Below are 22,808 nucleotides of genomic sequence, written 5' to 3'. Positions count from 1 at the left end.
TATAATTTCTATATTTAACTTCCAGGGCCCCTGTAGTGGACAGAACACCGGGACACTGACCTGAGGTAGACCTCAGAGCGGGCGCATCCAGAGGGGTTGACAGGCAGATCCTCCTCCTGGCTGATCTGTTTAAAGAAGCGGAAGGCGTGGCTATGGCAGCGGCGGGCCCCCTGGAGCTGCTCCACCAGGAAGACCACTGTGTCGTGGAGCAGGCCCAGCATACGGGCACCTGTCATCCCAGAGAAGGACAGCTGCCTAAGCCTGGCCCCCGCCCGCGCCTCCTGGACACAGTCGATCACTGCTCTCCAGGCCTCTGAGGAGGGAAAGGAGAGGGAAGAGTAAAACGTGAGTTACACAGAATAACACACAAATGGAAAACATATGGAAAACAGCCAAAATTTTGTGCTAGTTAGGATCACCACTTTATTTTAAGAATGTGAAATGTCAGAATAATAGTAGAGAGAATGATTTATTTCAGATTTTATTTATTTCATCACATTCCCAGTGGGTCAGAAGTTTACATACACTCAATTAGTATTTGGTAGCATTGCCTTTAAATTGTTTAACTTGGGTCAAACGTTTCGGTAGCCTTCCACAAGCTTCCCACAATAAGTTGGGTGAATTTTGGCCCATTCCTCCTGACAGAGCTGGTGTAACTGAGTCAAGTTTGTAGGCCTCCTTGCTCACAACACTTTTTCAGTTCTGCCCACAATTTCTCTATAGGATTGAGGTCAGGGCTTTGTGATGGCCACTCCAATACGTTGACTTTGTTGTCCTTAAGCCATTTTGCCACAACTTTGGAAGTATGCTTGGGGTCATTGTCCATTTGGAAGACCCATTTGCGACCAAGCTTTAACTTCCTGACTGATGTCTTGAGATGTTGCTTCAATATATCCACATCATTTTCTTTCCTCATGATGCCATCTATTTTGTGAAGTGCACCAGTTCCTCCTGCAGCAAAGCACCACCACAACATGATGCTGCCACCCCGTGCTTCACGGTTGTGATGGTGTTATTCGGCTTGCATGCCTCCCCCTTTTTCCTCCAAACATAAATGGTCATTATGGCCAAACAGTTCTATTTTTGTTTGATCAGACCAGAGGACATTTCTCCAAAAAGTACAATCTTTGTCCCCATGTGCAGTTGCAAAACGTAGTCTGGCTTTATTATGGCGGTTTTGGAGCAGTGGCTTCTTCCTTGCTGAGCGGCCTTCAGGTTATGTCGATATAGGACTCGTTTTACTGTGGATATAGATACTTTTGTACCCGTTTCCTCCAGCATCTTCACAAGGTCCTTTGCTGTTGTTCTGGGATTGAATTGCACCAAAGTACGTTCATCTCTAGGAGACAGAACGCGTCTCCTTCCTGAGCAGTATGACGGCTGCGTGGTCCCATGGTGTTTATACTTGCATACTATTGTTTGTACAGATGAACGTGGTACCTTCAGGCGTTTGGAAATTGCTCCCAAGGATGAACCAGACTTTTGGAGGTCTACAATTTTGGAGGTCTCAGCTGATTGCTTTTGATTTCCCCATGATCTCAAGCAAAGAGGCACTGAGTGTGAAGGTAGGCCCATCCACAGGTACACCTCCAATTGACTCAAATTATGTCAATTCGCCTATCAGAAGCTTCTAAGGCCATGACATAATTTTCTGGAATTTTCCAAGCTGTTTAAAGGCACAGTCAATTTAGTGTATGTAAACTTCTGACCCACTGGAATTGTGATACAGTGAATTATAAGTGAAATAATCTGCAGTAAACAATTGTTGGGAAAATTACTTGTGTCATGCACAAAGTAGATGTCCTAACCGACTTGCCAAAACTGTAGTTTGTTAACAAGAAATTTGTGGAGTGGTTGAAAAACGAGTTTTAATGACTCCAACCTAAGTGTATGTAAACTTTTGACTTCAACTGTATGTAGAAATAGTGGGTATTTGTGCAGAAATCATTGCCTTGAGTACTGGGTAAATTAACACTACAGGTAAGACATTAATTTGCCCTTTCCTCTGTGAAACCTCACCCTCTACGCTGTCTGCCTCCACACTGAAGCCGTCATCGCTTTTGATCTCGAAGCGGAGGTGGGGCTGGTCTCGGCTGGGGGGACACTCATCGTCTGAGGGCATCAGCTCATCATCTGAGCACGATACAGCACCTGACAGGATGGAAATACCACAGGGTATTTTCAAATCAGGCACACTTGTTTACATTGTACAGGTATAAGAAGTATCATCAGTCATCATCATACAGACATACTGTTCATACGGCACTATTACACATAAGTACCTGAGTATTTGTTCCAGTCAGTCAGGGCACTGCGGCCCACTGCATCCCAGTTCTGTTGTTTACCTGTGTCCATCCCTAATCGAGGTATCGACAGGCGGTCCCAAAGCCCTGGCCTGTGAGGAATACAACGAGAAAACACTGAAATCGACTGGATACAGGCTGTATATCATTCACTGTATAAGATACACACTTCGGTTAGGGCATAAATGCAGTGATGACAATTGGAGAGCATCGTGCAAACTAGGAGCTGTATTGTAGATTGTAATAACCGTCACCACTCATTTACCAATCTCAGTTATGACTTCAAAAAAGGGTTCTATAGTTACTGACATCTACAAAGCCTATTGACAGTCCTATTTCAGGTGTAAAATGCCTTGTTCCATTTGTCATATCATACTATAGGTTACTAGTAGGGAGAGGAGGAGTTAAGCGTAAGGTTAAAAATAGCCAGACATGATCTTATCGACACTGACGAGAAGAGGCCCACACTGGAAAATTGAGTGACGTGCCAATAGTGAAAAAAATTATATTTCAATATGATTCTGACCTTTAGCATAGTTGCAGATGTAGCAAGTTAACCACTTTTAATAAAAAAGGAACACTACAGGAGACTCACTGGCCATTAAACATAAAGGCATGACAATAAAGGCATGACAATTCTTGTATTATTAATTGAAAATAATATTTGTACATTTTGTCTCATTACTCATTTCATAAGATCACTGCCCTGATAAGTTCCAAAAGACTAACCTTGTGCTTTCAGAGTCACTCAAGTGCTCCTCCTTTAGCTTGTCCAGGTCCAACACACCTTTCACCGTTGGGGTTTTAATGCGAACACCCCCGGCCCTGCTGGAGACAGCAGCAAAGCTGTCTTTGGGTACCGGCAGGTCCTCCTTAGCACTAGGGGGCTCTGGCTCTAGGAAGTCTGTCTTGGACTTCTTTATGGCACCAATGCGATCAGAAAGGGAGGACACCCTCTTCATACGGACATGGGCGCGAGGAGGGCGGGGTGTTGAAACAGAGAGTGTGGTGGCTGCGGGCTCGGGTTCGATGAGTAGTCCTGGGGGCAGGACCACAGATTTCAGGGAAGGGTTGTTACGGAATGTAGAGGGACTCAGTATGCGCGGACCGGTCCGGTTGGGGGTGTAGTTACTGGCCATGGCTTGGTTGATGATGGCTTGGGCACTCTCAGTCTTGGTCATGGAGGAACTGCCGTCCTGACCAGCAAACTCAAACAGGTCTGCAGCTTTGTCAGACTTCTTTCTCCTAGAAGTTGTGGAAGGTTCTTTCTTCTTTCTGGGTTTCTTCATCCCTGGTATAGCTCCATCTGCAGATGTGCTTGCGTTCTTCCTGGATTTCTTGACCGCTGCAACTGTCCCATTGCTGTTGTGAGTGAGCAGTTGAGTGATGGTACCTGGGTTCTTAACCACAGGCGTGGCCATCCTAGGGACATGGGTTGGCATGGCAGTCCCTGGAGCCGGGTTGGACATTGTACCAGCTGCTGCCAAGGTGGCAGACAGGGCATTGCTCTGAAGGAGGCTGGCTATCTGAGTGACACAATTATAGGAGGGAGAGCTCTGACTGGGCAGCTGGAAGGTGTTGCTCTCTGGGTTCTTCACAAAGATCTGGCCCAGGCGGTTGACCAGCAGAACGTGAGGTGTAGGGTCCACGTTGGGACCACCCACTTCCTTCACAGTAAGGATAGCGTGGCCAGGTAGTCCCTGAGGTAACAGCGGCTGTTGGGGCTCCAGTGGCGGCCTGGGTGTGGAGAAGTTGATGGAGATGGTGTGTCCCATGGCAGCTTCCTTCTGCAGAGACGTGGAGCTGTATCCGTTAATCATCACAGGGGCAGAGGAGGGCTGAAGCGAAGAAAGCATGGGGTGACACTGGGTGGATAGAGCATTGGAGAGAGAGCATACGGAGGGAGAGGAGGATACAATGGTTATTGCTGTGGAGAGCATGGCCTGGGATTGTGTGGAGAATATAGGCAGAGAGACTGATCCATAAGATGGGAGACTGATGCTTGATGTTGCAGACAAAATGGGATCAATTTGAGAGGACAAATGTGGAAGGGCACTGCCTGGAATAGGTGCTGATAATTTGGTACAAAAGGTCTCCATGGGCGGCAAGACTGTTGACCCTTGGGAGGATGTCAGGGGTTGTAGCGAGATGCTAGTGAGAGGTGGCCTTGAAGGGTTAAAGCCAGGCAAAGAGGACTGCACAGAGGGACTCATTTGTAAAGGGTTCATCTGGGCTACGCTGGGGTTAGGGAAGTCCGAGGAGATAAGAGAAGAGGGTTGAAGAAGCTCCAATAGGGTGCCCTGACTACTGCTCAACGAGGGATCTCCGGAATTCTCGGTCAAGTGGTTCATGTAAATGGCAGATCCATCTGTGGGCAATACAAAGTGGCCGCTGTTAGAATCCAAGAAGAGGTCTTTTGGATCTTGAGGCTGATGGGTTTCCATGGGAGCATCAACCTGGACAGGAACCAGTTCAGTGAAACAGGTGCTGGGGGAGGGAGGATCACACCTTTCAAGAACAAGTGGAGCCTCAGGGGCAAAGTCTAGACTGGAACCTTGGAATAAATCCTCTGGGTAGACCGTATCAGACACCTTAGTATGGACAAAGTCCGGCAGAGTTCCTAGAAGGGGTGCAAGCGGCACTGGTTCCTGGGCTTTTAAGGTGGGGATTGAGTTCTGTTGTTCAAGAGGAGTTGGGAAGGTGTATAACTGCAGGGGAGTAGTATTCACATCAGCAGGGCTGTATGTTGTGGATGGGTCCACTCCAGCTGGTCTTGGAGCTTTTGGTGAGATCTCAATTGGCTCAAGGGTCACACTGTCCAATTCAGTCCCAGCTAGTTGTGCGGCATTAAAGGCTTTGGATGGATCCTGGGGCATATACGCTGGGGGAGGTTTTGTAGAGGGGAGGACAACTCTGGTTGTAGACTTGAGAGGGTTGCTAAGGGGTGACTGATCTGAGACAGGGCTTCCAGAGTCTGCACTTAGACCATTTGTTGTCATTTCTACTTCAGGCGGAACATGCATTTGACCTGGGTTCTGAACCTGACTGGCGCTCTTGGCGCTCTTCAGTTTCTGAGCCCCGTCCGTGGTTGTCACGCTGGCATCACTCTCCGCCCCATCGTCCACGCCGTCCAGTTGGGGGATAGATCTTGAAGAGGGAGAGGCAGGAGCCTGGGTTGTGTCCCTGGAGCCTGTGCGACTGACCACAGTCCGCGAGAAGTCAAAATAGTGCTCCATGTCCTCATCGGAGGAAGTGTTCCCCCAGTCTTGCCTGGCAGCTGAGCGGGTCAGGGCTGTACGCGTCTTCCTCTTGCGAACCTCTGGCTCCCAGAACTCCTCTTGGTTGTCGTCGCCCTCCACGTCTATCTGGGCACCACAGTTCATGGCCACTCCCTCATTCACTAGCATCTCCTCAATCTCAAGCTCAGTCTTCAACTCGGAGCCCATGGCCACGTCAGAGTCCTCGCGGAATTGTGTGAAAGAGCCTCTAAGTGGTGAGGTGCTGTTAGGTGCAGGGTTATCCTCCGGTTCTGGGGAGGCCAGGAAGTTGTGTGGTACCTCCACTGAGTCTGACTGGTTCAGGTCAAAAGACAGCCTGGGTCTAGGAGAGTGCTGGATGATGGGGGAGAGGGACAGGCCAGGGGAAGGGAAGCTGCCCACACTGTCTTCCCATGGTGGCTGGGGAAAGAGTCCTGAGGTAGAGTGAGTCATGTTCCCGGGGCATCGGGCAGAGGAAGCACTTCGACCCCCGACAGGTCGGGTAGAGGGAGAGGTCAGCAGGATATCAGTAGCCCCGAGGGGAAACAGCGGAGAGGTGGGCACGGAGGCCTTGGGATGCATGGATCCCCCAGTGCGGAGGGTGATTAGTCCAGAACCAGTTGGAGAGCCCAGGGGTGGGGAGGAGATGTCCCTGCGGGTTTGGGAGTGGGGGCTGTGGCGACGAGGCCTGCGTGTCTCCTCCAGGTCACTGATGGTCAGGATGTGGTGGGGTTTGGACTTGGTAGCTCCTGCAGAGGAAAAACAGATAGAAGTAAGACAACTGAACGGACACACAAACAATCAATGCTTTCTGGGTAATATCTATAAATATATAGACCCAGAGGTGTTCTAGAAAACAACATTAGCCAACCACGGAACAGTTACCTGGGGAGGGCAGAGGCCGGAACAGTCCTCCAGCTGGTCTCCTGATTTTGGGCCTTGCCCCGTGGTCAGGTTTAGGGAGTGGAGCTGAGAAGCTGGGAGTAGTGGGTCGAGAATGTGCCACATCAACCTCTTGGGCATCAGATTCTAGAGGTGAAGCAACAACAACAACAACTCTGTTTCCTATGCCACGGCCAAGTCTGGCCAATATCCACTTTGCAGTGTAAGAAAGCCAACAGTCACACTAATATTTTATACTGAACAAAAATAGAAACTCAACATTCAACAATTTCAAAGATTTCATTGAGAGACAGTTCATAAGGAAATCAGGAAATTTAAATAAATTCATTAGGCCCTAATCTATGGATTTCACGTGACTGGGAATACAGATATGCATATTCTGGTCAGATACCTTTAAAAAAAAAAAGAAAAAAAAAAGAAAAGAAAACCAGTCAGTATCGGGTGTGACCACTATTTTTGCCTCATCTCCTTCACATAGAGTTGATTAAGCTGTTGATTGTGGCTTGTGGAATGTTGTCTCACTCCACTTCAACGGCTGCGCGAAGTTGCTGGATAGTGGCAGGAACTGGAACACACTGTTGTACATGTCGATCCAGAGCATCACAAACATGCTCAAGGAGTGACATGTCTGGTGAGTATGCAGACCATGGAAGAACTGGGACATTTTCAGCTTCCAGGAATTGTGTACAGATCCTTGCGACATGGGGCCTTGCATTATCATGCTGAAACATGAGGTGATGGCGGCGGATGAATGGCACGACAATGGGCCTCAGGATCGCATCACGGTATCTGTGCATTCAAATTGCCATCAATAAAATGCAATTGTGTTCTATGTCCGTAGCTTATGTCTGCCCATACCCTCACACCACGATGGGGCACTCGGTTCACAACGTTGACATCAGCAAACCACTCACCCACACAGACGTGATCTGCAGTTGTGAGGTCGGTTGGGCATACTGCCAAATTCTCTAAAACAACTTTGGAGGCAGCTTATGGTAGAGAAATGAACATTCAATTCACTGTCAACACATCTGGTGGACATTCCTGCAGTCAGCATACAAATTGCACGCTCCCTCAAAACTTGAGACATCTGTGGTATTGTGTTGTGTGATAAAACTGCAAATTTAAGAGTGGCCTTTTATTATCCCCAGCACAAGGTGCACCTGTGTAATGATTATACTGTTTAATCAGCTTCTTGATATGCCACACCTGTCAGGTGAATTGATTATCTTGGCAAAGGAGAAATGCTCACTAATAGGGATGCAAACAAATTTGTGCACAAAATTTGATCGAAATAGGCTTTAGTACATATAGAAATTGCTATGATATTTTATTTCAGCTCATGAAACATGGGACCAACACTTTACACATTGCACTTATATTTTTGTTCAGCGTAGCAGTAAGGGTTTTATGCAGTGTTGTGTGACCAGGACTCTCACCTGACTGGGTGCAGGGGCTGTGTGCTATAGTGCTATTCTCTCCTTTGTCAGGCATCTCTTCAGCAGGTTTCTCAGGGACCGGAGGGCGGACTTCACGGATCGTACACGTGTATTTGCATCGCCGCAGTGGGTTCACCGTGCTCCAGTACCAGCGAGAACACCTGCGGAGAGGAGTTGAAAGGAAGGAAGTCATAAAAAAAACACATCTAAACATGCCAATTTCTGATTCATTATTAATTATGAATTGCTGCTACTTACCGGTAACCCACTGGGAAAAGTTTTCCTTGCTTTGCAGACAGCTCAGTCAGCATACCTAGCTTTTCAATCTGCAAAGAGCCTGAATTCAGAAAATAACAATGATTAGATGAGCAAAATCCATGACCAGTCCTGTGTCCACTGTACTGTGATACCTGTACTCAAGTGAGCTAAAAATAACAATGTAATGTGTCGAGAAAACATACCAATCATCAAATTGATGTTTTCTGGCTCCAGTCCGGTCAAGAACTTCCTGCGAAGACTGACCCCATCAAAGTCCACGTACATCCTCCGATTCACCTCAAACCCTTGGCCGGTGATGATCTGCAAAGAAACAAGAACAATGTACAAATGCGTGAGGAAACTCATAAAAAAAACATAACAGTCCCACTGCTGAGTAGTCCCAGGACTTTACCTTGCCACTGATGAGGTCTCTGTGTTTGTAGCAGTACACCTTCTTGTCGTCCTGGAATACACAGTTGCGGGAGCGGGCACACATGAAGTGGTAGTTGCTCTGGCAGGAGGTCAGACAGCAGCCCACTGTGGCACCTGTATGGTTACAGCGCTCACAGCGCTGAGGGAACAAGAGTCAGACAGGTTAGGTCAGTCCAGGAGGAGAGAATAGGGGTGGATAATGCGTTTGAGAGAGATGGACGTTGGACAAAGATACACAAACTACAGCTGCTGGAAAAACAAGAAAGTCACTGCACAAATAAAGTGAAGCCTCACCATGAAGCGCCCCCTAGCGACGGCACTGTGCACGTGCATCAGAGAGCCATTGTCCTCCTCGAACACCTCGGCGGACCACATGGAGCAGTTGATGTGAGCCCATTCGTTCTGGCCCAGGTACAGCAGCCTGCCCGCCTCCTGAGTAACACACGGAGGAGGTTAGAAATACAGAACTGGTTACCTACGGTGTGGATTTGGTTGACTTAATTTCCTGTGAGTCAAGGGCTGTTATGTTGAACAAGGGTGTGAAGGCTTAGTGCTCTGAAGTCAGAGTGTGGTTTGTGTTTCTTTCCTCCATGCTGTGATTCCTTAAGTCACTTTTGACAAGGGCTTCTCAAAAGTGTTCTGAAACCTAGTTTCAGTCTTACTCACATTGGACTTAGCATCTCCATACTTTTGGCACAGTGAGCATTGCCTCCCGTCGTCCTTGGACCACCCTGTGTCTAGGTCAGCCTTGGACAGCCGTCCCTCAGACTTGGATGGCCGTCCCTCAGACATGGATAGCCGCCCGGCTCTTCCCCTTTTCCCTGAGGGACAAACGCCAGACATCATACCAAAACCACAACAATCCCCTTAGGAAATTGGTCTATTCAATATTTGCTTTCTCATAGTTTTTCCTCCCCTCAGTTGTGTAAAGTACCTTTGAGTTTATTAAGCCTGAAAGCCCTGTTTTTCCTGAAGTGGAGGCCCCTGGTTGGCTCTGTGGTCAGTGGGGTGGTGGGGTGAGGCACCTCTTCTTGTTTCACCTCCAGGCGTAGTACGTTCTCCATCTGCAGGGACCCCAGAGGGGCCCTGGACCTTAGCTCCTCCCTCTCACGCCACTGGGCGTACACATGCTCGGTGGTGGGAGGCTGAACCGCATGGGACAGCATCCCACTGCAATGGGAAAGGGAATGGATGGAGAAATGGAGAGGTGAGGAGATGAAAAAAAGAGTTAGTCAAGTTGTGTTAGAGTCATGCTGTGCCAGATTCCAACGTGAGTTACCAGCACGTAACTCATATTTGGATGATTTAGGCAAACATCTGAGTTACATGCACACAGTTACACTCAAGTTAGAATTTGACTTGAAGAGTACACAACTAAGACAGTGGTTCACATCTAGCTGATTATGATTACACTCATTTACATTAACAAATAATTCATGTTTATTAATCAATCTTTCCCCCCAGAAGATAAGGTGACAAGCAGGTCAGGTCCTGAGCTTACCACTCTGTGCATCACCCTACAATGAGCTAAATGAAGTCACTACTCTGTGTCCTCTGTCGCAGGGAAGGAAAGACATGAACTGGGAATGTGTGAGAAAGGAGGGGAACAGTCCTGGTTTTAACATCCAGAAGAAGAAAATAAGAAAATAATTGTAAGACTAACTTCTGTAACATTGGATTTGAATGACTGTTCCCCACTTTAAGGTCGTTGTTGACAATATAGTACAATTCAATCAATTCATCATTTCCCATCAGGATGTGAACAACAGGGGTGTCATACAAATGTGTGGCAAACCAGAAAACATAAAATCAGTTGCTCCACTGAATGTAGGCTTATGCTGCCTCATGGGAAAATACATAAATTCCTGCAGGGCAGTAGTGAAGCAATATGTTACAACCCAAAGTTAAACTGGAATTTCATAGAAATTTTCACTTATGAGTCAATATCTGATGACTTAAAACATGGCAACTTCTTCAACCTAAGTGTTAAATCCCAATGTCTGAGAAATAACTCCCAGACAGATAACCTTCTAAGAGCCTTGGTAAATCGTACGCCAAGTTTACAAGCATAACAAAAACCAGGTTTAACAGACTAGGACAGGGATCATCAACTAAATTCAGCCGCGGGTCGATTCTCTCTTGAACAGATGGTCAGGGGGCCGGAACATAATTACACATAATTTGTAGACTGCAAAATGATCTCAAGAAGCCCAAACAGATATAATATTTTGACTAAAACAGTCATTTCAAAACTTACATTTGTATAAAACCACTTATTTCTCTTTTATGCGCGGGAAATAAAATCACTGTGGGCCACCAGTTGAGATACCCTGAACTAGGAGATATGAGGAGCAGATTGCTACTCACATAGGCAGGTCTTTGGATCGGGGGTCCCACACTTTGGGGTCCTGACTGTTGAACCAGTTGAAGACCTCCTCCAGAAGCTGCAGAGAGAACAGTGAGGAGAGGGTGAATCTACACTCCTCTGTTGGCCATTTTACAACATGTACTGCTTTTTTCTTTCCAATAAACATTGCAAATATTCTTGGATTCAACCATCTTCTATGACTTTAGTTTGAACCAAGTGAACCTATGACCACCAGGGGAGTCATGACCACCAGAACCACAGCGCCACATAACGCACTCCCAATTACATATCGTTCTGCTGACTAGACAGCCATATGGAACAACTTAAACACCACAAGACATACTGAGGACTGATGTCACTGACTGAGACAGACCATGCATTGTGTTAGGATGAGGGTATTTAAGTGTCTGTGTTGTCTAACTTTATGAAACTAGTGTGTACAGTCTATACACAATACTTCAAAATAAGTTGAGAATGTCTCAAGCAAGATGAGCGTAAACAGCTGTGTTCACAAAGTGCAGCCAAGTGTAGTGAGAACATTTGTATATCCGTTTATTATCACGTGTGTGTGCTTTTAACAAAAAGGCTGTGTTTATGTAGCTAAAGTACCGGAAAAACACGATAACATTGCAGAAGACATCGTTCAACCAACTGTTTTTCTGTCATACTGAAAGTACTGTGCTTGCAGCTACACGATCAAGTAAATACTTCAGATTAGTTTCCTCCCAGAGTGTTGCTGTCTGAGTACTCAGCATTACCTTCAAGTAGTAGGAGCGGGCCACGGCTGTGGGCCTTTCATCCTCCGGTAGAAATTCCTCCTGATCCAGACGCCTCCGTACCACTTGCACCACATCTTCATGGAATGATTTCTAAAACATAAATAGACATGGAAATATACAAACATAGTTATTTAGCTGACACTACTCACTCATCTTCCTTTGAAATCTTTGAGATCCTGTCCTGCCAATTCAGATGCTATATAGATAGACACTGACCAGGGTGGTGTAGAGGCCTTTGTCAAACTTCTTGCCCACAGCACGAAGGTCACAGGCTGGCTGGCCCTCCGCTCCACTGTCAGGGACAACCTGGGTCACACACTACATGAGTGGAATAGGGACAAATTTAGTATGCTACAGAGAAACAACACTGAACATACAGCCACACAAGCACTTATGTGCAACAGTTCAAGAGGAACAGGCAAATAGTGCTAGCAGATCTCAGTCTGCAAATGTACATCTGATATCAGCTAATAAACTTTTAAAAAAGAGAGGGGAGAGTCGTTGCACTTGTTCTTTGAAATTATTTCTTCAGAAAAGCCACATCAAAACTTGATAGGTGTTAAAAAGCCTGTTGCTATTTTCAGCCTGCGCATCCTGTCTCATTTAGCATCGTGTGGCAAGAAGCATTGTACGGCCTGGTATCTCCCACCTGTGAGCAGGCAATGAGGTGCTGGGTGAGAGTGGAGGTGAGCAGGCAGGCCAGCACCTTCTCTACCCCGGCCCTCAGCTCCATGTGGAGCAGCTCCCTCCAGGCGCTGGGCTGGGACTGGCTACAGGGCCGGCAGGAATACGCCACACTCTCTGGCAGGCTGGACAGAATCTCATACAGGTCACCTGGGGGGGAGGAGAGCAGAGAACAACCATAAGAACCATTCCTTGGCACTACATCAAAGCATGGGAGATAACAGCATGTGATAAACTTCAGATTTGGGGCTGTCCCAGACAAAGTCGTCTGTTCCTTAGACAAATCAAAATTGTAATTTCTTCCCCAGATAGACACCCCCTATGCATTTGAATAAAATCAACTATATGCACCGAGCTTGTCTGATGATTTAAGCTCAATGTTTGATTAAATCATTTAGACAAATTACTCATGAGGAAGCCCATTGTCCACACTGAGTAAAAACATTTATAATAAATGACAGCAAGTCTCTCCTCCATGGTGCAGCAAACAGCAAGCAGCAAGTGTTTATTGCGCTGTACGTGCCAAAGCTGCACATAATTACAGCGATTTTGTTTCTTAAACTGAAAAGTTCTGTTACCGAAATACCATTTGTTTAGGAAAAACATTCCCTAGACCCTTGTTCTCTTTACGTGAAACATGTATGCACGTGACCAATAGGGCCTCGCCTATAGCCTAGAAAAATAAGATTTCAGAGTGCCCTATGGTGGCGGTGGGGTTATGGTATGGGCTGGCATAAGCTACGGACAATGAACACAATTACATTTTATGGCAATCTGAATGCACAGAGATACCGTAACAAGATCCTGAGGCCCATTGTCGTGCCACTCATCCGCCACCAACATATTTCAGCATGATAATGCACAGCCCCATGTCGCAAGGATCTGTACACAATTCCTGGAAGTTGAAAATGTCCCAGTTCTTCCATGGCATGCATACTCACCAGACATGTCACACATTAAATGGCTGTGATAGGAGAAAACTGAGGATGGATCAACATTGTAGTTACTCCACACTACTAATTGACAGAGTGAAAAGTAGGAAGCCTGTATATACAAAAAATTATCCAAAACATGCATCCTGTTTGCAGTAAGGCATAAAGTAAAACTGCAAAGAATTTTAATAAGAAATTAACTTTATGTCCTGAATACCAGTGGTGTAAAGCACTTAAGGAGTACTTTAAAGTATTTTTACCTAAGTAGTTTTTTCTTCAGTATCTGTATTTCACTATTTATATTTTTGACAACTTTTACTTCACTACATTCCTAAAGAAGATATACTTTTTACTCCATACATTTTCCCTGACACACGAAAGTACTCCCTACATTTTGAAAGCTTAGCAGGACAAGAAAATGGTCCAATTCACACACTTATCAAGAGAATATCCCTGGTCATTCCTACGGTCTCTGATGGACTCACTAAACACAAATCCTTCATTTGTAAATTATATCTGAGGGGGAGAGTGTGCCCCTGGCTAGCTGTAAACAAATGTAAAAAAAACAAGACAATTGTGCCGTCTTGTTTGCTTAATAAAGAATTTGCAATGATTTATACTTTTACTTTTGATACTTAACTATATTTAAAAAACCAAATACTTTTACACTATTACTCAATTAGTATTTTACTGACTGTCACTTGAGTAATTTTCTATTAAAAGGTATCTTTACTTTTACTCAGTATAACAATTGAGTACTTTTTCCACCGTTGATGAATGAAAATCATTAGCTTTGGGGCAAATCCAACAACAGATCACGGAGTACCACTTTTCATATATTCAAGCATGGTGGTGGCTGCATCATGTTATGGGTATGCTTGTCATCGGCAAGGACTAGGGAGTTTCTTAAAAATACAAATAAATGGAATAGAGCTAAGCACAGGCAAAAGCCAAGAGGAAAACCTAGTTCAGGTTTGCTTTCCAACAGATATTGGGAGACAAATGAATCTTTCCGCAGGACAAGAACCTAAAACACAAGGCAAAATATACACTGGAGTTGCTTACCAAGACAACGTTGAATGTTTGAGTGGCCTTTTTAGTTTTGACTTAAATCTGCTTGAAATCTATGCAAGACTTTAAAATGGCTGTCTAGCAGTGATCAACAACAAACTTGACAGAGCATGAAGAATTTAAAGAATAATGTGCAAATATTGTACAATCCAGGTGTGCAAAGCTCTTAGATATTTACTCAGAAAGACTCACAGCTGTAATCACTGCCAGAAGATGATTATAACATATATTGACTAAGGGGGTTGAATACATAATCAAGGTAAGGTTATTATCCCACTTTGTAACAACAAAATGTAGAAAGTCAAGGGGTGTGAATTATTTCTGAAGGCACTGTACATGCACTGTACATACATTCCCCCTTTGAATTGTCTTTTCAATGTCTGTTTAGCCCATTGGCATCGGTTACTTCTATCATTACTTCATATAGAAGAAGAATTACTTGGGGAAGGTAGTGTATAGATTGTATTGGGGGGGAATAATAATGCCTCAATTTACAATGTGCTGGTCCTAGACATCTCTGTATGTAACCTAGAGTGTTTATCACCTTTTCCCGCTTCTTCCTTTCCTCAGATAAGAGGTCTCTCCAACAGGAAGGGATTCTTCCAGCGTGTCCAGGGCCTCATCTGCACTTGTGAATTCCATTCTTTGCTTTCCCTTCCAAACCCACAGCATTGCCAAGAATCGTAGATGAGTTTTTAATTCACTTTTCTTCAGTGACTATCTGATCGGAATGAATTCGTAGTGTTTTTTTCACAGCCTAGCAGACAGGTCCTGGATGAATCTAATGGATTGGCCATGGATTTTAATCTCTTTACACCCCTGTGCCTTCAGAATGTTGACTTTGGTCTGATAGTTCCACAACTTGAAGATTACCATGCAAGCGTATTTAGCGTTCTTCTATTTCACGCCGATCCAATGGCATCGTTCCAGATCCTCTGCTGATATACCCACATCAAGTTCCTCTGAAATCAGTTTGACCATGTAATTGGAAAGGGCTTCTTTTTCGTTGTCTTCCGGTAAGGACAATATTCTCATGTTTCATCTTGTTCGACAGTATTTTCGTGTTTGGTCCAATTCATCGTCCAAAGTTCGCAGCTGTGTTTCCAAAAGGCAAATGTTGTCGTCTTGTTCGCCCATACACATGCCTTGTTGGTGCGTGTCTGGCATGATAGACTACTACCTTCGAGCTAATCTACCTTTTTCACCACAAATTGTTTGTTTTGGTGAGCATCAAGAGCCTTTTAGCTACGCTTTCCTGGATATACCTTAGATGTTCATTACTCTAATTTGCAACCTCCAAGTTGTTCCTTGTCTTTTCCTCTGAGGGAAGCCATGGTTGAGTCGCCGTGTCACTTTACCAACTGATTGGTTTGTTGTTATACATAGATTACCACTAACGCTCTCCCAGGTACTTGGCGATATATTGATCTATCGATTTTATGGGCTTAATTTAAACTCTGTTTTCTGGCTTTTATATATACAAACAGTTTTGTCTGTAAAAAAACAACTACTCACTCCCCATGCGTCCTAAACAAAGCTACTCACTCCCCATACATCCTATCGGTACCCGCAAGCCTCTCCTATGTTTTTGTTTGTGGAATTTACACCAATGTGAGAAACATGTTCCTGAGAGCAAAGGTCAACTTCTTCATAACTGGAGAAAAAACCCACTACAAAAGCACAAGATGGGAAACTTTGTAATTATTTACAGTTGAAGTCAGAAGTTTACATACAGCTTAGCCAAATAGCTTCCCACAATAAGTTGGGTGAATTTTGGCCCATTCCTCCTGACAGAGCTGGTGTAACGGAGTCAGGTTTGTAGGCCTCCTTGCTCGCACACGCCTTTTCAGTTCTGCCCACAAATTTTCTTTAGGATTGAGGTCAGGGCTTTGTGATGGCCACTCCAATACCTTGACCTTGTTGTCCTTAAGCCATTTTGCCACAACTTTGGAAGTATGCTTGGGGTCATTGTCCATTTGGAAGACCCATTTGCGACCAAGCTTTAACTTCCTGACTGATGTCTTGTGATGCTGCCACCCCCGTGCTTCACGGTTGGGATGGTGTTCTTCGGCTTGCAAGCCTCCTCCGTTTTCCTCCAAACATAACAACGGTCATTATGGCCAAACAGTTCTATTTTTTATTTCATCAGACCAGAGGACATTTCATAAAAAATACAATCTTTGTCCCCATGTGCAGTTGCAAACCGTAGTCTGGCTTTTTTATGGCGGTTTTGGAGCAGTGGCTTCTACCTTGCTGAGCGGCCTTCAAGTTATGTCGATATAGGACTTGTTTTACTGTGGATATAGACACTTTTGTACCTGTTTCCTCCAGCATTGTCACATGGACCTTTGCTGTTGTTCTGGGATTGATTTGCACTTATCGCACCAAAGTACATTCATCTCTAGGAGACAGAACGCGTCTCCTTCCTGAGCGGTATGACGGCTGCGTGGTCCCATGGTGTTTATACTTGCATACTATTGTTTGTACAGATGAACGTGGTACCTTCAGGCATTTGGAAATTGCTCCCAAGGATGAACCAGACTTTTGAGGTCTTGGCTGATTTCTTTTGATTTTCCCATGATGTCAAGCAAAGAGGCACTGAGTTTGAAGGTAGGCCTTGAAATACATCCACAGGTACACCTCCAATTGACTCAACTGATGTCAATTAGCCTATCAGAAGCTTCTAAAGCCATGACATAATTTTCTGGAATTTTCCAAGCTGTTTAAAAGCACAGTCAACTTAGTGTACGTAAACTTCTGAGCCACTGGAATTGTGATACAGTGAATTATAAGTGAAACAATCTGTCTGTAAACAATTGTTGGAAAAATGACTTGTGTCATGCACAAAGTAGATGTCCAAACTGACTTGCCAAAGCTATAGTTTGTGAACAAGAAATTTGTGGAGTGGTTGAAAAACGAGTTTTAATGACTCCAACCTAAGTGTATGTAAACTTCTGACTTCAACTGTATGTTTCTGGGTAACCCTGACAGCAAAAGGACAAAGCAAGAAAGCAGAAGTCTAGTCGTGCATTTTTACTACTCCTTCAGGCAGAAAGTGACATCAGTGCATTACATTAAATAACTATTTTGAGAATCACCCACGTATTTCATTCGACCTTTCATACTAGTTTGGAAACTCCTGTGTTTATTAATGTGATGAGTCATTTGTTGAATGCTCTTTAATGCTACTGGGCTCATTGCACCTGATGTTCTGACTTGTGTCAATATACAGTGTGGGCTTGTCACAATACCAACATTTTACAAACGATACAATACCAGGCCGAGCAGTATACCGAGCAGTATCAGTGGCCTTGCATCCCCTGGATGCTTTTCTAAACGTTCTCCAAAAACCTGTCACTGAAATTCACACTTGTACGCAATTCAACAAAATTAACTTAATAGAATACTGCATAGAATGGCTGATTTGCTTATATTTGCAAAGCCCTACCTGTGATTTGGTTATATTCACAAAGCCCTACCTGTGATTTGGCTGGAGGAATGGGAGGAGGGAATATACAGTGGAGAGTGCTGAAGGGAGGACGGCTCATAATAATGGCTGGAACAAGACAAATGGAATGGCATCAAACACATAGAAACCATGTGTTCGATACCATTCCACAAATTCCGCTCCAGCCATTACCACAAGCCTGTACTCCCCAATTAAGGAGCCATCAACCGCCTGTGAAATACATGCATAATGATCTGCATGTCATTGTGTCAGTAAGGAGAAGACACTGCATGAAACCTTTACTCTTCAGGTAACAGACACATACACTCTCCCTCCCACACTGTCTCCCTCACTCTCAAACATCCCTCTCTCTCCCACAAACACACACACTAAGCCCAACTTAAAACATTTGGCACCAAACAGAATTTAAGGAGCACCAGAAATAAATTAGATTTTTCTATATAGTTCAGGCTTACATTAGGCCTATATGAAGCTTACATTTTAAAGCACATCTCATGAGTAGCAGACCCAAAATCCTTTCCTCGTGTACCAATCAAATTTGCCAAAACCTACTGTCAAGTTACCAGGTTGTTAGATCAAATAACGTTGTTCGGTCATGTTATGTCAAATCAATAATGAGCAACCCGGGGTTTGTTCAAAATGTCCCGCGTCATGATTTGTGATATATAAAATGCGTGCGAATCCTGATACAAATAAAAAAGGCATCTCTGGTAATATGGGTCATATTTTTGTAACCGTTTAGGCTAGAGACAATTTGTTGGGGCATGGACTCTACAAGGTGTTTAAAGCATTCCACAGGGATGCTGGCCCATGTTGACAGAAACCACATCACTGTCTGCATACCCCAGCTCGCCATCACGGCTAAATAGCATTTTAAAAGTGATAGAGATGTGCAGAAAGAACAGATGGCGAGAGGCCGCTGAGCAGGCTAACGGCTGGTTAGTGGGACACAGCTGGCTGCTCACAGCTGTCACACGTGATATTGGATGAAGCACTCGTTCTGATATGACATATCTGACATCATGATCTAAACTCTGGTATACTATTTGTAGGACGCAGAGGGTAGTGATGCATTCTGTACAGTCGGTAGAGATCACACATGGAGAAGATCTGTTGGGGCCTCGACGTTATAACTCAATGAGTGATACACTACATCTACGCACTTTATGTCAGATCTACATGACTCACGTGGATGACCTTCTTTATTCTGAGATAAAAAGGCAAATATCACGGAAAAGTGACGGGTTTGCATCCCTGTGAAAGGTACTGCTGAGCATGGGAGCCTGTTACACAGCACAAGAAGTTGGGCGTAACACTGGAAAACACACCTGTCAGGTCCTCACACTTGGCATGGACCCAGTGGTTACAGGTGGCACACTGCATCATCTGACTGTCGTAGTCACTGTCCTCATAGCACTTGAAGCAGATCGGACAGTAGTTGCCTTTAGAAAGAGATATCGTCAATATCCTGCCATTCCCATATGAACAGTGAAATCAAATCAAATAACTTGTCTTATCATGTTTTAACATTTGTGTTTGAAGATTAACTTCCCCAAAGCGCTCACGTCATCTCACCTTGGTCGTGGAGCTTGGTGCAGTCTGGACAGAGTCCTTTATCGTGGTTCCACTCGGTGTCCCAACTCTTCCCTGGTGTAACCCCACAGCTTTTACATCTGATGCACGTCATACACACCCAGGCCTTCCTCCTCCTGTTGGGTTTGGGGTAGTTAGGACCCAGGCATGAAGGGTGATAACAGTTCTGACATCTGTCACACTCCAGCAGAGGCTGAGGAAAACCAGAGAGATACAGTATTACAGTTACACATAGATTGGTGGCAACACTGATGTCTCAGTTTTTTCCTGATCAGTGACAACCAAAGATGGTGGATATATGAAGATATAAACAGAGTGGAGTGTCTCACTTCCTCTTCAGTCTATGGGTTAACTATAGACCCTAGATATAGCCTAAAAACTAGTGACCAGGTGGTGAAGTCCTCAGGAGTGACTGGGGCCTTGTGTGGACCCATACCTTGGAGTGCTTGTTTTTTCTGCCACATATATGGCAGCACTTGCAGCGGCGACAGCACCAGTTCTCCTTGTTCTCCTCAGAGGGCCGCTCCGTTGGCTCAAGGCAAAATCGGTGGAATGGCTCACAGCACACCTGGCAGTACAGCATTTGCTAGGATAGGAACAGACAACGATCTGCAGGTTTAAGACTTTCCAATGGTGGATTCAAAAGATCCATCATGGTCATACATTGACAAAAACATCCTACATGTCAAAACATCCTATAGCAAATAGCAGTGTTGAAAGCAAAGACATTCCTCCAATGGGACATTGTAATAACAGAGCCATGTTGTGAGCCTTTACCTCTTGTTGTCCTTTACTGGCACACAGCAGGCAGACACAGGGGGGCATGATGGGCACAGAGGTCAGGATACTCAGGCCTCCCATCATCCACACGTTCTGGAGGTCACAGTCCTCCTGCATGGCAGACAGGGGAGGCTTAGACACAGCTTTCAGCTCTCATACTGAGGCCCGCAGGACAGAGTCAGACACAGGAGTGGGAGATACAGAGATGGGGAAACAGCCTTCTGGACTCATGATGTAGAAGAACACTGACATCCAGTGGATAGATAAGGGTATTACAGAACTAAACCAAACCAAAGACAAAACCTGATAATGATAATGGCTAATTTAACCATGGTTATAAACGGAGTAGTTTGGGTCCTGGATGCTGATGGGCTGAAACAGCATTCTTGCCGTGTATTTTGCATACAATATAGCACGGGTATGACACAAAACAACTTACTGTTATATTTATGTTGGTAACAGTTTATAATAGCAATAAGGCACCTCAGGGATTTCTGGTATATTGGCCATTATAAACTGGGTGGTTCACGCCCTGAATGCTGAATGGCTGACAGCCATGGTATATCACACTGTATACCACGGGTGTGACAAAACAATACATTTTTACTGCTCTACCTCCGTTGGTAAACGGTTTATAATAGCAATAAGGCATGTCAGGGGTTTGTGATATATGGCCAATATACCACGGCTAAGGGCTGTGTCCAGGCACTCCGTGTTGCGTCGCGCATAAGAACAGCCCTTAGCCGTGGTATATTGGCCACATACCACACTCCCTCGGGCCTTACTGCTGAAATATACCACACCTCCTCGGCTTTATTACTTAATTATAATGCAAGGCTCAAGTTCAGTTGTTTAAATCAATGCACTTGAGCTGGGCCTAAATCTTTCTGGATTGGCTCGACAAGCAAAATCAGTAGCTAACAGGTAAATGAGATCTCTAAAAACACAGCTACAAGAGTCAGGGAAAAGCATCCGACCTTGAAGTCCACGCCGATCTTGTGCGTAGGCTCGGAGGGCTCCCTCTCCCTCTGGTCGAATCCATTGGCCAGGGCGGCCAGGACGCTGGGTGGCGTCTGTTCCAGAGGATTCTGGGAAAAATATGACGGAGGATGAAAACGGGCTCGTCCCCACCCCGCCTCCAACATCCTTCCCCTCTCACCCCCTACCCTGGCCCTTTGCCACCCCGGGGTGGCCCCAGTGTGGGATAGCAGGCGCCAGGGGTGGGGGGACCCCTGGTCCTCGGGGTAGGAGGAGGATAGCTCCAGGTCTGACTGGGAGTGTGACTGCGTCATCTGCAGCAGTAGCTGCTCCGCCGACAGCCCCTCTGACTCTCTCTCTCCCTGGTGGTCATCGTCCAGCCATCTGTAGACACCACCGCTCCACGGGCCTGTCCGCCTTCGCTGTGCCTGTGAAGGGTGGGACCGCTGAGGCCAAAGCAAAAGAGCACCAGCGTTATCTGCCACGAGCACCTATAAGCAAGCAGCAGCTTAACTCAGAATGAGAGGAGAAATAAGGAAGAGAGGACAGGGAATCCCACCATAAGGTGCAGCAGAGAGAAGACGAAGTGAGTGGAAAGATAGAGGAGAGATTGGAGAGAGAGAGAGAGAGAGAGAGAGAGGGGGGCGGGGAGTGGGTTGTGGAGATCCTTTGTGTTATACACCTAGGAGACCCAGAAACTGTCAATTCATGCACCGCCTGCTCAGTGGCATCAGAGCAGCAGCCCTGTTGTGATTCTTTACCTTGTCAGTTTTACGGCGACCAGGAGGGACTCGGTGGTGCAGCCTGCGATGTCTCACACCGTCGTCCGACAGGTCTCCCAGGAATCCATCCAGAGAGACAAAGTCTGAAGACGAAAAGGAACCATTGCAGTGGTCATTAGACATACAGCGTTAATGCATTACCTCACAACTATGAATGGGATCATCTAGAACAGTGGTTCCCAAACTTTTTATAGTCCCGTACCCCTTCAAACATTCAACCTTCAGCTGCACTAATACCAGGGTCAGCGCACTCTCAAATATTGTTTTTTGCCATCATTGTAAGCCTGCCACACACACAATACATTTATTAAACATAAGAATCAGTGTGAGTTGTTGTCACAACCCGGCATGTGGGAAGTGACAAAGAGCTCTTATAGGACCAGGGCACAAATAATAATCTAATAATATTTGCTCTTTATTTAACCATCTTACATATAAAACGTTATTTGTTAATCAAAAATGGTGAATAACTCACCACAGGTTAATGAGAAGGGTGTGCTTGAAAGGATGCACATAACTCTGCAATGTTGGGTTGTACTGGAGAGAGTCTCAGTCTTAAATAATTTTCCACACACAGTCTGTGCCTGTATTTAGTTTCATGCTAGTGAGGGCCGAGAATCTACTCTCACATACGTGGTTGCAAAGGGCATCAGTGTCTTAACAGCGGGATTTGCCAAGGCAAGATACTCTGAGCACAGCCCAATCCAGAAATTTGGCAGTGGCTTCTGATTAAATTCAATTTTCACAGAACCGCTTGTTGCAATTTCGATGAGGCTCTCT

At 45.3% G+C, this 22,808-nt stretch overlaps 1 protein-coding gene across 2 annotated transcripts in view; it reads right to left on the bottom strand.

Moving 5' to 3' along the window:
• Positions 1 to 22,808, bottom strand: part of LOC139572376 (histone-lysine N-methyltransferase 2B-like) — a 58,428-nt gene that overhangs the window by 7,813 nt on the left and 27,807 nt on the right. For both annotated transcript variants that reach the window (XM_071395110.1, XM_071395109.1), the window contains exons 9-30: positions 22,008 to 22,111; positions 21,246 to 21,356; positions 20,266 to 20,379; positions 19,925 to 20,074; positions 19,471 to 19,681; positions 19,224 to 19,337; positions 12,389 to 12,573; positions 11,956 to 12,057; positions 11,719 to 11,829; positions 10,960 to 11,036; positions 9,527 to 9,762; positions 9,259 to 9,413; positions 8,887 to 9,024; positions 8,573 to 8,731; positions 8,364 to 8,481; positions 8,161 to 8,239; positions 7,903 to 8,063; positions 6,446 to 6,589; positions 3,033 to 6,309; positions 2,283 to 2,395; positions 2,020 to 2,151; positions 61 to 313 (exon numbers count right to left, since the gene is read on the bottom strand). In XM_071395110.1, the coding sequence (XP_071251211.1) occupies positions 61 to 313; positions 2,020 to 2,151; positions 2,283 to 2,395; positions 3,033 to 6,309; positions 6,446 to 6,589; positions 7,903 to 8,063; positions 8,161 to 8,239; positions 8,364 to 8,481; positions 8,573 to 8,731; positions 8,887 to 9,024; positions 9,259 to 9,413; positions 9,527 to 9,762; positions 10,960 to 11,036; positions 11,719 to 11,829; positions 11,956 to 12,057; positions 12,389 to 12,573; positions 19,224 to 19,337; positions 19,471 to 19,681; positions 19,925 to 20,074; positions 20,266 to 20,379; positions 21,246 to 21,356; positions 22,008 to 22,111 (6,244 nt within the window). The remainder of the gene's footprint in view (positions 1 to 60; positions 314 to 2,019; positions 2,152 to 2,282; positions 2,396 to 3,032; positions 6,310 to 6,445; positions 6,590 to 7,902; positions 8,064 to 8,160; positions 8,240 to 8,363; positions 8,482 to 8,572; positions 8,732 to 8,886; positions 9,025 to 9,258; positions 9,414 to 9,526; positions 9,763 to 10,959; positions 11,037 to 11,718; positions 11,830 to 11,955; positions 12,058 to 12,388; positions 12,574 to 19,223; positions 19,338 to 19,470; positions 19,682 to 19,924; positions 20,075 to 20,265; positions 20,380 to 21,245; positions 21,357 to 22,007; positions 22,112 to 22,808) is intronic.

Source organism: Salvelinus alpinus, chromosome 4 (genome assembly GCF_045679555.1).
Source record: "Salvelinus alpinus chromosome 4, SLU_Salpinus.1, whole genome shotgun sequence".
Classification (NCBI taxonomy): domain Eukaryota; kingdom Metazoa; phylum Chordata; class Actinopteri; order Salmoniformes; family Salmonidae; genus Salvelinus; species Salvelinus alpinus.
This window is presented reverse-complemented; position numbering and strand designations above follow the sequence as displayed.